At 34.2% G+C, this 14,194-nt stretch overlaps 1 protein-coding gene across 3 annotated transcripts in view; it reads right to left on the bottom strand.

Moving 5' to 3' along the window:
• NBEA (neurobeachin) overlaps positions 1-14,194 on the bottom strand; it is a 707,824-nt gene that overhangs the window by 601,192 nt on the left and 92,438 nt on the right. For all 3 annotated transcript variants that reach the window (XM_008952234.4, XM_008952238.4, XM_063595707.1), the window contains exons 2-5: positions 8,262-8,493; positions 4,366-4,466; positions 4,013-4,108; positions 710-831 (exon numbers count right to left, since the gene is read on the bottom strand). In XM_008952234.4, the coding sequence (XP_008950482.4) occupies positions 710-831; positions 4,013-4,108; positions 4,366-4,466; positions 8,262-8,493 (551 nt within the window). The remainder of the gene's footprint in view (positions 1-709; positions 832-4,012; positions 4,109-4,365; positions 4,467-8,261; positions 8,494-14,194) is intronic.

The raw sequence follows: 14,194 nt of genomic DNA, 5'->3' as shown, positions 1-14,194 counted from the left end.
GTGGTAAAGCCAGAACTTGAACACAGGCCATCTTCTTACAGTATTAAATGTATTAATGCAAGTATTAAATGAAATCATATATATAAACACTTACAATGCCTAGCATACAGGCATACAGTATGGCAATCAATGAATGTTTGATGTACTTATTGTTAAGTATGCTGTACTGTGTATTACTGGCATACTAAAATTACCAAGCTTTCAACCCTTACAGATCAACACATTGTTAGGTTGATCAACTCATTCTAGTTGTCTACACCAAATAATCTTATCTTATAATTTCTTACATAGTTATTATCAACAATTTTAAAGCATATGTCAGTTATGCTCATAGAACAAAGTAAGTGAAAAGGCAAAAATGAATGAAATCTGGTAAAAGTTTGGAATTTTTTTCAGGGACCAGCAATCCTCACTGAAAATCCCACAACTGATATACATTGAAGGAGACTGGGACAGAAAGTCTGTACCTTTGACTTTTAAACTGTAATTGGAAAAGAATGATAATCATGAAGCAGATGACCTAGAATCAATAGCAAAATAAATGCATATATACATACATAAATAAAACTGATTTACAGTGTCTTCACAGTTCTAGCATATATTATATGCACATATATACATATATTCTATCTAAGTTGCCTTGAGACTATACATTTATAGAATTCAAGTACTTAAAGAAAAAAGTACTAAAATTAAACATATTACTTACCAATAAAGATAAGGTTTATCCTTATCAACATTAATATTATTTAATGGATCCATACGAAACCAAGTGTTTAAGGTGAAGCCATTCTGATAAGGCCACTTTGCAATAGGAGGCAAGGCAATTGCCTACAAGGCAATGAGAAAAGGTACAAAAGTATCAGTTAAAGAAATGTGATAGTAGCTAAGGCCAAATATGGCTTTTGCAGATTAAATAACAATCAAAGTATAAATACCAGAAAATCACAAACAAATCCATAAAATAAGAGCTAGTATTTTATTAAAACAATCTCAGTACACCTAAATAGTATTTGTTGACTATAGAAACATTCAATTTTCAAATGCTCAGTGAATTAGATTTTATCTCTAGATTACATAGCGGGTTTCAGACTATACTCCAAGAAGTCGCCATCTAGTTTCATCAGTATACAGTCTCTTACACATAAGCCTCCCAATTTCAGTTTTCTGTGGTTTACACTAGGTTTTCAGTAGTAACCCATTTGGTTAAAGGAGATTGAATATTTAAAGCCAAAAATGACTGAGCTAGAAAATGTTAATGGAATCAATATTGAAGAAATGCAAGCATTAAGAGATAATGTTCATAATGCTAACAACATTGAAACTAAGAAAGGCAAAGTATGACATTTATTACTCAGAAACTTAACTACTGATATTTATAACCAAAAAGGATTCAGATCCATTCATAAGCAGAAAAGGAGTAATATAGGACTTCCTTGAAAATAGCAATCAAATAAAATGTAGCCATTCTAAGGAATAAATAAGAAAGTAGCTGATTATTTCACCTGACTTCAAGAAATGTGTGAATGTATTTATTTATTTTCCTAGACTTTATCCAAATTCTACATAAAAGATAATTACCCATTATGATTTTAAAATTAATCTGTTCCTCAAACAGATCTTTCATGTTGCTGATAATGGCCTTTCTCAAATACAACACGGACCTTCCATGTCAAAAATCTTCTGCATTCAGAATAAAATTTAAATTTCTTCAGGTTATACAGGACTTCCCACGTGCTATGGCTCCAACAAACCCTTCTGATTTTATCCTCCTCTACTACCCAACCCCACATTCCAAAGTACATCTAAATATACCAGCTATTCCACTAGTTCTTTTACAGTTCCTCTTCCTATACATCATGTTGCTTCTATCCAAATCATTCTTCCTTCTAACAAAATCTCATTTATTCTTTAATAGCAGACTAATATGTTTCCTCATCTGTGAAGCTTTTCTGGACTTCAACCTAGCATGGTTTCTCTTTTCAATTGTGTTGCCATAGTTTTGTTCCCATACCTAAATCTACAGTATCATTTATAACTCTTATTGTAGCAAGCTGTATTTGCATATCTAGCCATCAGAGTTCTTGAAGAGTAAGGAATGTAATCTACTCCAAGCATAATGACTGAAGATGTAGGTGGCCAATAAATAATCTCAAAGTAGTCAAAGATTTCTAAGTGCTTGCTGTTAAAAAAAATACACACACACACACACACACACACACACACAATTTCAAATGAAGAGTTAAACCCTATACTAACCTTTCGGATTTTAGTATTTAAGCAATTAGTTCAGGCAGTTTTATTATCATACAATATAAATAACATTTTATTATCAAATAATATATAACTTTTCTTGACTTTTTAAAACAGGGAATATTTTACCTTGATCTAATAGATGAACTTACATTCCAAATATATAATGAACTCTTAAGATAATAAGAAAAACAACCAAATTTTTTAAATGAACGGAAGATGTGAACAGAAACATCACAAATGAAGACATAAGAATGGCCAATAAACACATGAAAAAATGCTCATCATCATCAGTCATGAATAAAATGCAAAATTAAAACTATGATGAGGTACCACTACAGTAGATCCCCTCTTATCTGTGGTTTCATAGTTTCAGTTACCCATGGTCAACCACAGTCCAAAAACAGGTGAGTATAGTACATTAAGATATTTTGAGAGAGAGACAAAGAAGGAGGGGAGGCAGGGAGACACAACACTCACAAAAGTTTTACTATAATATATTGCTATAATTGTTATATTTTATTATTGTTGTTAATCTCTTACTGTGTGCAGTTAGTAATTTAAACCTTATCACAGGTATGTATGTAGAGGAAAAAACCATAGTATGCATTATATAGATGGTTCAGTACCATCCGCAGTTTCAGGTATCCACTGAGCCAGTCTTAGAACATATATCCCCCATGGATAAGGCGGGACTACTGTACATAACCATTTAAATGCCTCAAATTTAAAAGACTGAAAATGTTCAGGATGCAGATCAAGTGGGACTCTCATACACTGCTTATAGGAATGTACAACGTTCTAATACAGAAAACGAGTAGACAGTTTCTCATGAAAGTAAACAGGCAGTTACCATAAAATCCAGCAATCTCACTCAGGTATTTAATCGAAAGATAAGAAAACATATGTCCATAGAAAGACCTGTGCTCAAATGTTCACAGCAATTTTATTTATAACAGCCAAAAACTAGAAACCCAGAAGTCCATCAACTAGTGAATGGATAGGATAGATAAACTGTGATATATCCATATAATGCCATACTACTCAAAAAAAGAGAGAACAGAATAAAACAGTAATTAAAACTACAACATGGAAAAATCTCAAAAGCATCATGGTAAGTGAAAGAAGCCTGACACAAAAGACTATATACCAGGCCGGGTGCAGTGGCTCACACCTGTAACCCCAGCACTTTGGGAGGCCTAGGCGGGCAAACAGGAGGTTAGGAGTTTGAGAGCAGCCTGGCCAACATGGTGAAACCTGTCTCTACTAAAAATACAAAAATTAGCTGGGCACGGTGGCGGGTGTCTGTAATACCAGCTACTTGGGAGGCTGAGGCAGGAGAATTGCTTGAACCCGGGAGGCAGAGGTTGCAGTGAGCCGAGATCACGCCACTGAACTCCAGCCTGGGTGACAGCAAGCCTCCGTCAAAAACACAAAACAAAACAAAACAAAAAACACTGTATACTGTATGATTTTATTTATATGACAATCTAGAAAAGGCAAAACTATAGGAATACAAAGTAAATCAGAAGTAGTAAGGAGTGGGGATGGGTAGACGGGAATGTCTTCCAACAGGCACAAGGGAATTTTGGGGAGTGATGAAATTGTTCAAATCATTATATAGTAGTGGTTGTATGACTTCCAAACTCATCAAGTTGTGCTTTCTAAACTGGTAAATTTTATTATATGTAAGTTAAACCTTACTAAAGTTGACCTAAAAATAAATAAATAAAAATCAGCACATGTATTTAAAACTTACCGCAGCACTACAACCAGGGAAATTGAAAAAAGTATCAGGACCGTGTCTCTGTGGCATCTGATTAAGAACTGATAATAATTTTACTGCATGTCTTGGCTGGGGAAACAATAAAAGAAAGAAATGTCATTGTACAAATTTAGCAATCATACTTAATATACCATGTTAGCCATTGGACTGTTTTCTAACTAGAGAGAAAAATTAATTTTAAATCATTTACAAAACATTTACTAAATCATTTAAGAAGAAAGCAATTTCCATTATAAATTCAAGTATATAGCTCTCTAGAGACAAACTTTGAACATTAAGTATTAATGGACTGATACTGAATACCTTTCCCTCTGACCACAGCTTACCCAGATTCCACTTTCTCCTCGAAGCATGCTGAACAAAAGCTTCAACTCCTTGACAGTGATGCTGTAGCTGGCAAGAACCCCCAACATATCAACTAGAAGATCTTCAAAGGAAAATAAAGTTATTCTGAACTCTAGTCATGAGCTGCCATCTGTCAAGGTAATATACTTTTTGAAAGATAAAAGTTATTGTCATCTCTCTCTCTCTCTCTCTCTCTATATATATATATATGTATCTAATACAGCTAAATGTCCTCATGAATAGCCATTCCAATTAACAATTTTTAACTCATTAAATAACCAAAAGAATTTATTTGAATTACATGATTTTCCCCCATTAAATTACCACCGCAATTAAGCTGTCTTAGCAGAAATGTAAAATAGATTTTACATATTCCCAGAACACACACACACACACACACACACACACACACACACACACGCACACCACACCACAGCCTGCTGTGTGCAGGGAAAGGTAGGTAAAATATGCAAATGTACAAAGATTTAAAATTGCAAACTGGTTATTGTCAAATGAAAAAGTAACAGCTGACAATATTGTCTTTCAGAATTATCTATTCTTAATATATTCTTGGTATATTCCTTGGCCCATTAGCAATTTTTACCACTTACTCCAAGTGAGACATTATTCCAAGTGGTTTACAGATACTAACCTCACAAATCCTCCTAACAAGCCTATGAGGTAAGTACCATTATTATCCCCTTTTAAAATGAGCAAATTGTGGCATAGATAATTTATTCCCATTGCCCAAGAACATAGACCTAGCAAGTGGTAGAATCAGGATTCAAACCCAGACAGCATAGCTTCAGAACCCTCACTCTTACACACTAGTCTATAAGTAGAAGTGTAATTTAAATACATTAATAGTGGTATCCATCATGCTAGTGTGAGTGTTTATGTGCATATAACAGACACACCAGCACACCTAATAATGAGAAAAATTATACATTTAATCTCTTGTCTCTGATTGCTTTCTCTACATATTGTGATTAATACTTTTTCTGTCATTGTTCTTTGCAATAAATTGAACATCTAAACATTTATACTTCGTTTTCTCAATTTCTAAAGCACTTCTTAAGAATGAAACATACTACAAAGGTTATTACAAAGCAATACACATATATATTCTAAAAGCTTATAATCAATTAATAAAAAGGTTAGGTTAGGGTAAGCTGAAATACTTAGTACTGATAATATAATGTATATTATTCAATATCATATCACAGATTAATAACTGGAATTTGAGACTTTAAAAAATATTTGTCATTTGTATATTTCAAAATGGAAACTTAGTATGCTTATTTTCATCAATTAATAATCAATTAATAATTAAATAATTTTATTTAACACACAATAAGTAATCTCTATGACAAAATTGTGACAGTGGATATGCCACTTTCAGAGTGATATTTTAATGAAATAAAACATGTCATCACTGAAGCAACAAAAATGTATTAAATTATTAGTACATATAGGTCAAAAAGTGTGTTTCTACAAAAAAATTTAAGTACTATAAAAATCCTAAGCTAATATGAAGTATTTTTTTCTTAGTCCATTTAATGTTGCTATAATATGAAGTATTTTTAAGCAATTAGCTGCAATGGCAACCTTTACAGAAGATTTCTTAAAGGTTTACATAAAATACTTTTTAAAAAACTTTAAAAAATATTTGCAACGTTTAAATTTTTTCAGGTTATACAAGACTTCATCTTTATCTTATCTCCCATGTATGTCACAAAAAGTAATCTATTAAATTTGTATTTAATTAGAAATTTTTAAAAATTCCTTGCATATTGTATATGTAACACAACCAAGCAGCTCAGTTTAATTCTATTACAGAAGGTCTTTTCTGGAGAACAAGATTAAAAGTAATCAGAAATCATTTTTAAAAGAGAAAAATTACGAATTACTTATATATTGTATATGTAACACAACCAAGCAGCTCAGTTTAATTTTATTATAGACGGTCTTCTTTGCTGGAGAACAAGATTGAAAGTAATTAGAAATGATTTTTTTTAAAAGAAAAAATACTAAGACCAAGAAATTTTCTCATCAATTTGTTATAAAATGTTTAATTTAGCCACCTTTTAGTGACACTTTTACTACATTATTAAATAAAAAGTACCCCATTGAATTTAACATACTACAATACATTCAGATATGAACTATTAGTAGTGTTTTAGTGGCTACTGGTTCTTCCTTAGTATAATATGTAAAGTTTAATTTCTCTATTAAAAAGTAAGACAGAGGTATTTTTCTGACATTTATTCTCTTTTCTCATATCCTTCCATCATCAAGCTCTTTTGAAGGGAAATGCTAGAAATTACAAAAAGTGAAAAATTTTGTTATTAATATTATTACTGAGAAAAAGATAAAAGAATTAAGGAGCTTTATGTAACAGCAATGTCAAGATATGAACTTCTATGGTACAATCATCTTCACTGTCACTTTCACATTTCAGTGCTGATGAATTATGTACCAGTAAACTACTATGCATGTAATTTTGGCTCATTCTCTAAACTGCACTCCATAGAGTAGCAGCCAATTTACAAAAAAAAAATTAAGAGCTTAAGCTCAGATGTAAGAATTAAAAGATCATATGATATTCTATAAAACATGTGTACATGTAAGTCTATATTAATAAATTCCTATTAAGTACCTCTAGAATTTATAGAAATGCTACTATTAATATATCTTTATTAAAAAGGTATTTTAAGAAATAGATGTCTGAATCTCATTTTTCATCAAGTTAGCCATCAGTACCCAATACAGGGACTGCTAAATCATTCTAAAAAAAGATATATGCCACCCTGAAGGTAATTAGATATGATTTTTAATATATTTTCTCAGAAAATCAAATTTTTTGAAATATTTAAATTCAAAGCATTCTTTTTGCAATTTTGCATTCTTTTTTAAGCCATTTTTCATTCCATTCCTGTTTAATGTTTTGTTCCATAAATTTTAAAAATAATGAAATGCATAAGCCAAAATGTTAAAAGAGTATTCTCTGGTATCTGAACCACTTTCCAGGATCAGGTATAATACTGTGGAGGGTAATATCAGCACTTTTATAATTATGAAAATGCTTTTATGTCAGAAGATACTTAGGCTGAAGATTCGTGGCTTACAAAAAATAAACATTTTAAACTTTAAACTTATTTTCTGGAATGATATTTGCTCTGGAATAATATTCAAAACACTTTTCTGAAATGCATCTAGCCACACAGGAGAATGAGCATGCAAGGTAGTAAACGGTTGGTGGTGAAAAAATTATAGATTTCAAAGTTATTGTTTGAAATCACCCAAACAAGCAAAACATTAGTATTTTTATCTTGAAATTCTTGGTGAATTTTATGTTCTAGCCCATAATATATTAGTTTATTTTAATACAAAAGTTTCTTCCAAAATGGACATATCCAAAAGATACACCATGCTTATATAAGGCTTTTAGTACCTCCTGTCATAGTTGCATATATGCCAGATTGAGGGGCACAGAACTAGAAGAATTTGGTAAAATGCTCATTATACAGAACTGTAATACCTATTGTGGTATTTTAATTATGTAAAAGCTTAATGAAATACTACATAAAAATAATGTTTATTTTTCTGATAGATTTCATAGCACTCCATGGTACTGAGATTTTCTAAAATTTAGAAAACAACATTAGTAATTATGTTTGTCTACTATAGTAAGTATGTTTTTCTTCTTGCACTCTTCAGGTTTTCCATTAATATAAAAAGTAAAATTTCCACACATTTCCATTTATTTTAAATCAAAGTAATGTCAACAAATCTACATTACCTATAGAATATAAAGAGAAGTATGTGAAACTTTATAAACATTTAAGTTATACTTTCCTGTCAGACAACCCCATACCTGCTATCATGTCATCTACAGCACTCATTTTCAGCAATACTTGTTCAATTAGCCCAACTTCTGTGCTAGTCTGTAAATTCCGAACACTTTTTCGTAGAATGGCTGTAAACATGCTCCATATTTCTGCTTGACATGTTACATCACAGTGCTCCAAAAGCTCTGTCATACATGTTATACTCTCAGCATCCTGGATAATAAAGTTCATCTCCAAGTCAAATTCTCCACCAACCAGCTGAAAGTAAACAGAAAGAAACAATAGTGTTAACATGGGAGGTTACTGATGACAGTAGAATGAAATAATAACAAGAATTCAAAGCTACTACTCTAAAAAATTTCAAGGATTCTGGTATAAAATTAATTTTGATCAAAAGTATAAGAGCTACAGATAAGTGAAAGGCGTTGTGAGCATCGAAACTAGCAAACAGAAATCTAATTTTCACATAAATGGAAAAGGGTGATTTCAAATCTAGTAAAATAGAGCAAACTACAGCATGTGATTCCTGAGTGAGATTCAGGAAAAATTCCTAAAAAGAGGGTTTGGCCTTTAAAAGGGATAATCAACAGAAAATACAGAATTTACTAAGGATAAATTTTAAGACATGAAATTCATTTTTTTTGACATTACTAGTCTTACAGACAAAGAGATATAACTGGGGCATAATCTCAATATATAGAAGATAAAGAAATATGAAACTGATACAACTTATAAGAAATATTGAAATAATGAAATGAATGTTAAAAAATAAGTTGAACAGAAGTATGCAAGGTCTTGTAATGCTTTTTTTTTAAAAGCACAAATGTGAATTGGGTAAAAGAAAGCTGATTTAACAGCAACACATTTGACTTCAGCATTATGGCAAAGGAGTCCAAAGTCATACTGCCCCTCCCATTTGGTATTTTAAGTACAGTAATAGACAAATACACATAGAATAAAATAACATAATAATACTCTTTTACTCTCTGTTGATTGAATCCCATAGGAACTATTATATTCAGTTAAAAGCATCATTCTTAAAAAAGAACACTGTCAAACTGGATATCCTTTTGGTCTACAGAACGATAAGATTTAGGAATAAAATAATAATCATATACAATGTCTGACAAATTTGAAGTCATTGATTCCTTAATAAATAATTTATTAAGGTCTAGAAGTTACTGTTCTGGAACTAGAATATATGAATGTCCAAGATAAAAACCATGCACTAACAGTGCTAAATTCTAGGAACAAAGATGTATATGTATGTATGCATACATTACTTTATTCCAAAAAACATTGAAGGTGGCTAAAAGTTATCTAAAGCATGAAGGAAGACATAAAATATGAGTAGATGAGAAAAGAGGAAGCAAAGGCAAAACAAGATTAGGAACAGACAGGGAGTAGAATTAGGATCAAGAAGTAAAATTAATTTCCTGTCACTGAAAGGTATTCACAAATACTGACAGATGACCACAGAATATGATGTAAATAGGATAAATAGTAATAATACCACCACTTAACCTTACATGGCATTTAGTATTGTTTTACATGTTTTACATCTATTATGACACTATTATTATCTTCATTTTACAGATAAGGAATCATAGGCACAGAGTTAAAAGTATGTTAAAGAATGTTACAAAATGGGTAATAGACTCAGGATCCAAACACAAGAATTCTGTCTTCATGCAAGTTCATATAAACATTACAATCTCATTTAAGAATATTTTTTAGGAGGGAGGTGAGGCAAGATGGCAGAACAGAAAACTCCACAGATCGTCCCTCTAACCCTACCGCAAGGACACTAAGTTAACAAACAACTACACAGAAAAAAGCATCTTCATAAGAGCTAAAAATCATGTGAGCACCCACAGAACCTGGTTTTAACCTCATATCACTGAAAGAGACACTGAAAAGATAGAAAAACAGTTCTGAGTCTCTGACGCCACCCCACCCTGCCCCCAGCAGCATGGCTTGGTGCCAAGAGCATCTCTGGGTGCTGGTGAAGGGAGAACAGAGCAATTGTGAGGCACTGAACCTGGGGCCATCTTGTTATAGCATAAAGGAAAACCTGACCAAACTAAGCTGATGTCCACCCACAAGAAGGCATCTCAACCAGCCCTAGCCAGAGGGGAATCACTGATACCAGCAGTCCAAACCTGAGTGCCTGAAAACCTCAGTACCAAAGGCCAGAGTGCTCTTGGTGTTTAAGTAAACTTGAAAGGCAGTCTAGGCCATAAGGACTGTACCTCATAGGTAAGTCCTAGTGCTGAACTAGGCCCAAACACAGTGGACTAAAGTGGCATGGACACACTGAGATACCAGCTGGGGCAGCTAAGGGAATGCTGGCATCACCCCTCCCCTAACCCCAGACTGCACAGCTTGTGGATACAAAAGAAACCCCTTCCTTCTACTTGAGAAGAGGAGAGGGAAGAGTGGGGAGGAGTTTGTCTTGCATCTTGTTTACCAGTTCTGCCACAGAAGAATAGGGCACCCTGAGGTCATGAGGCCCTTGTTCCAGGCTCTAGCTCTGGGATGACATTTCTAGATACACCCTGGGCCAGAAGGAAACCCACTGCCTTGAAGGAAAGGACCCAGTCTAGGCAGAATTCATCATGTGCTAACTGAAGAGCCCTTGGGTCCTGAAAAACCAGCAGTGATACCAAGGTACTACGCTGAGGGCCTTGGTGAGCTTCTGAGACTTGTTGGCTTCAGGTGAGACTATGCACATTACCAGCTGTGGTGGCTATGGGGCAAAACCCCTTCCGCTTGATAAAAACAGAAGAGTAAAGGGGACTTTGTCTTGTATCTTAGGTACCAACAACACTACAGTAGGGTAGAGCACCAAGTGGGCTCTTGGGGTCCCCAATTCTAGGACTTGACTATTGGACAGCATTTCTAGACCTGCCCTGAGCCAAAGGGGAGCCTACTGCCCTGATGGGTGAGTCCAGGCCAGGCAGCATTCACCACAAGCTGATAGAAGAGCCCATGGTCCTTAAGGGAATGTCGGTGGTACTTTGGCAGTACTCCTCATGGCCAGGAGTGGCAGTGGCTAAGGGGTGAGGCTCCTCAGCCTTTGGAAAGGGGAAAAGGGGAAAAGTGGAAAAGGGGAAGGACTGTGTCTTGTGGTTGGAGTGCCAGCTCAGCCGCAATACAACAGAATGCCAGGTAGATTTCTAAGGTTTCTAAGATTTCTAAGACTCTAGTCCCAGACTCCTATATGGCATCTCTGGACCCGCTAGTGGCCAGGGGGGCTTTGCCACCCTGAAGAGAAGGACACAGGCCCAGTTGGCTTTGCTACTTGCTAATTGTAGAGCCCTAGGGCCTTGAGTGAACATAGGCTACAGCCAAGGAGCGATTAAGGCAGGCCTTGGGCAAGACCCAGCACTGTGCTTGCTTCAGGTGTCACCCAGCACAGCCATGGTGGTGGTGGTCATAGGGGTGCTTGTGTCATACGTCATACCAGCCCCAGCTTTAGGTGTCTCAGAACAGAAAGAGAGAGAGACTCTGTGTGCTTGGGAGAAAGTAAGGAAAGAGAACAAGAGACTCTGCCTGGTAATCTAGAGAATTATCCCAGATCTTGCCCAAAACCATCAAGACAGTACCTCTACAAGTCTGCAAGAATCACAATGTCACTGGAAAGCCTTCCCAAGAAGGGTGGCTATAAATAAGCTCAGGCAATGAAGAGTACAATAAATACCTAACTCTTCAATGCCCAGGCACCGAGGAACATCTACTAGCATTAACACTATCCAGAAAAACATAACCTCACCAAATGAACTAAATAAGGCACCAAGAATCAATCCTGGAGAAACAAAGATATGTGTGTGACCTTTCACAGAGAATTCAAAATAGCTGTGTTGAGGAAACTCAAAGAAATTCAAGATAACACAGAGAAGGCATTCAGAATTCTATCAGATAAATTGAACAAAGATATTTAAATAATTTTTAAAAATCAAGCAGAAATTCTGCAGTTCAAAAATGCAATTGGCATACTTAAGAATGCATCAATTGGCATACTTAAGAATGCATCAAGTCCTTTAAGAGCAGACTGGAACAAGCAGAGGAAAGAATTAATGAGCTTGAAGAAAGGCTATTAGAAAACACACAGAGGAGAAAAAAGAATAAAAACCAATGACACATGCCTACATGATCTAGAGAATAGCCTCAAAAGGGCAAATCTAAGAGGTACTGGCCTTTAAAAGGAGGTAGAGAAACAGATAGGTGTAGAAAGTTTATTCTGAGTAAACCTTCAAATAACAGAGAACTACCCAAACCTAGAGAAAACATCCAAGTACAAGAAGGTTATAGAACACCAAGAAGATTTAACCCAAAGAAGACTACCTCAAGACATTTAGTAATCAAGCGCCCAAAGGTCAAGAATAAAGTAAGAATCCTAAAAGCTGCAAGAGAAAAGAAACAAGAACATACAAAGGAGCTCCAATACATCTGGCGGCAGACTTTTCAGTGAAAACCATATATGCCAGGAGACAGTGGCATGACATATTTAAATTACTGAGGGAAAAATCCTTTTACCCTAGAATAGTATGTCCAGTGAAAATATCCTTCAAACATGAAGAGGAAATAAAGACTTTACCAAACAAATAAAAGCTAAGGGATTTCATCAACACCAGACCTGTCCTACAAGAAATGCTAAAGGGGGTACTTCAATCAGAAAGAAAAGGGCATTAATAAGCAATAAATGATCACCTGAAAATACAAAACTTACTGGTAATATAAGTACACAGAAAAACACAGAATATTATAACACTGTTACTGTGGTTTGCAAACTACTTTTATCCTAAGTAGAAAGACTAAATGATGAACCAAGCAAAAATAATAACTACAACAACTTTTCAAGACATAGGCAGTATAATGAGATATAAACAGACAAAAAGTTAAAAAGCAAGGAAATGAAGTTAAGGCAAGTTTTTACTAGTTTTCTTTTTGCTTGTTTGTTTGCTTATGCAAATAGTGTTATGTTATCAGGTTAAAATAATGAATGATAAGATAGTATTTGCAAGGCTCATGGTAACCTCAAACCAAAAAATATACAATGGACACACAAAAAATAAAAATCAAGAAACTAAATCACCAGAGAAAATCATCTTCACTAGAGGACAGAAATGCAAGAAAGAAGACCACAAAACAACCAGAAAACCAAAAACAAAATGGCAAGAGTACATCCTTACTTAATAATAACATTGAATGTAAATACACTAAACTCACCAATCAAAAGACACAGACTAACTAAATGGATGAAAGAGCAAGACCTATTGGTCTGTTGCCTAAAAGAAACACACTTCACCTATAAAGACACACAAAGACTGAAAATAAACAGATGGAAAAAGATATCCCATGCCAAAGAAAACCAAAAAAAGAGCAGAAGTCACTATACTTGTATCAGACAAAAGAGATTTCAAGACAAAAACTATAAAAAGAGACAAAGAAGGTCACTATATAAAGATAAGGGTGTCAATTAAGCGAGAGGATATAACAATTTCAATATATATGCACCCAACACTGGAGCACCCAGACATATAAAGGAAATATTATTACAGCTAAAGACAAATATAGGTTCCAATACCATAATATCTGGAGACTTCAAAACCTCACTTTCAGCACTGGACACATCTTTCAGAAAGAAAATAAACAAAGAAACATCAGAATTCATCTGCACTACAGACCAAATTGAGCTAATAGATATTTACAGAACATTTCATCCAGGAGCTGCAGAATACACATTCTTTTCCTCAGCACACGGATCAACTGAAAAGACAGACCATATGTTAGGTTACAAAACAAATCTTGAGACATTCCAAAAAAATGAAATAATATAAAGCATCTTGTCTGACAACAATGGAATAAAACTAGAAACATCAAGAGAAATTTCAGAAACTATACAAATACATGGAAATTAAACAATATGCTCCTGAATGACAAGTGGGTCAATGAA

The sequence above is a fragment of the Pan paniscus genome, chromosome 14, assembly GCF_029289425.2.
Source record: "Pan paniscus chromosome 14, NHGRI_mPanPan1-v2.0_pri, whole genome shotgun sequence".
Lineage (NCBI taxonomy): Eukaryota > Metazoa > Chordata > Mammalia > Primates > Hominidae > Pan > Pan paniscus.
This window is presented reverse-complemented; position numbering and strand designations above follow the sequence as displayed.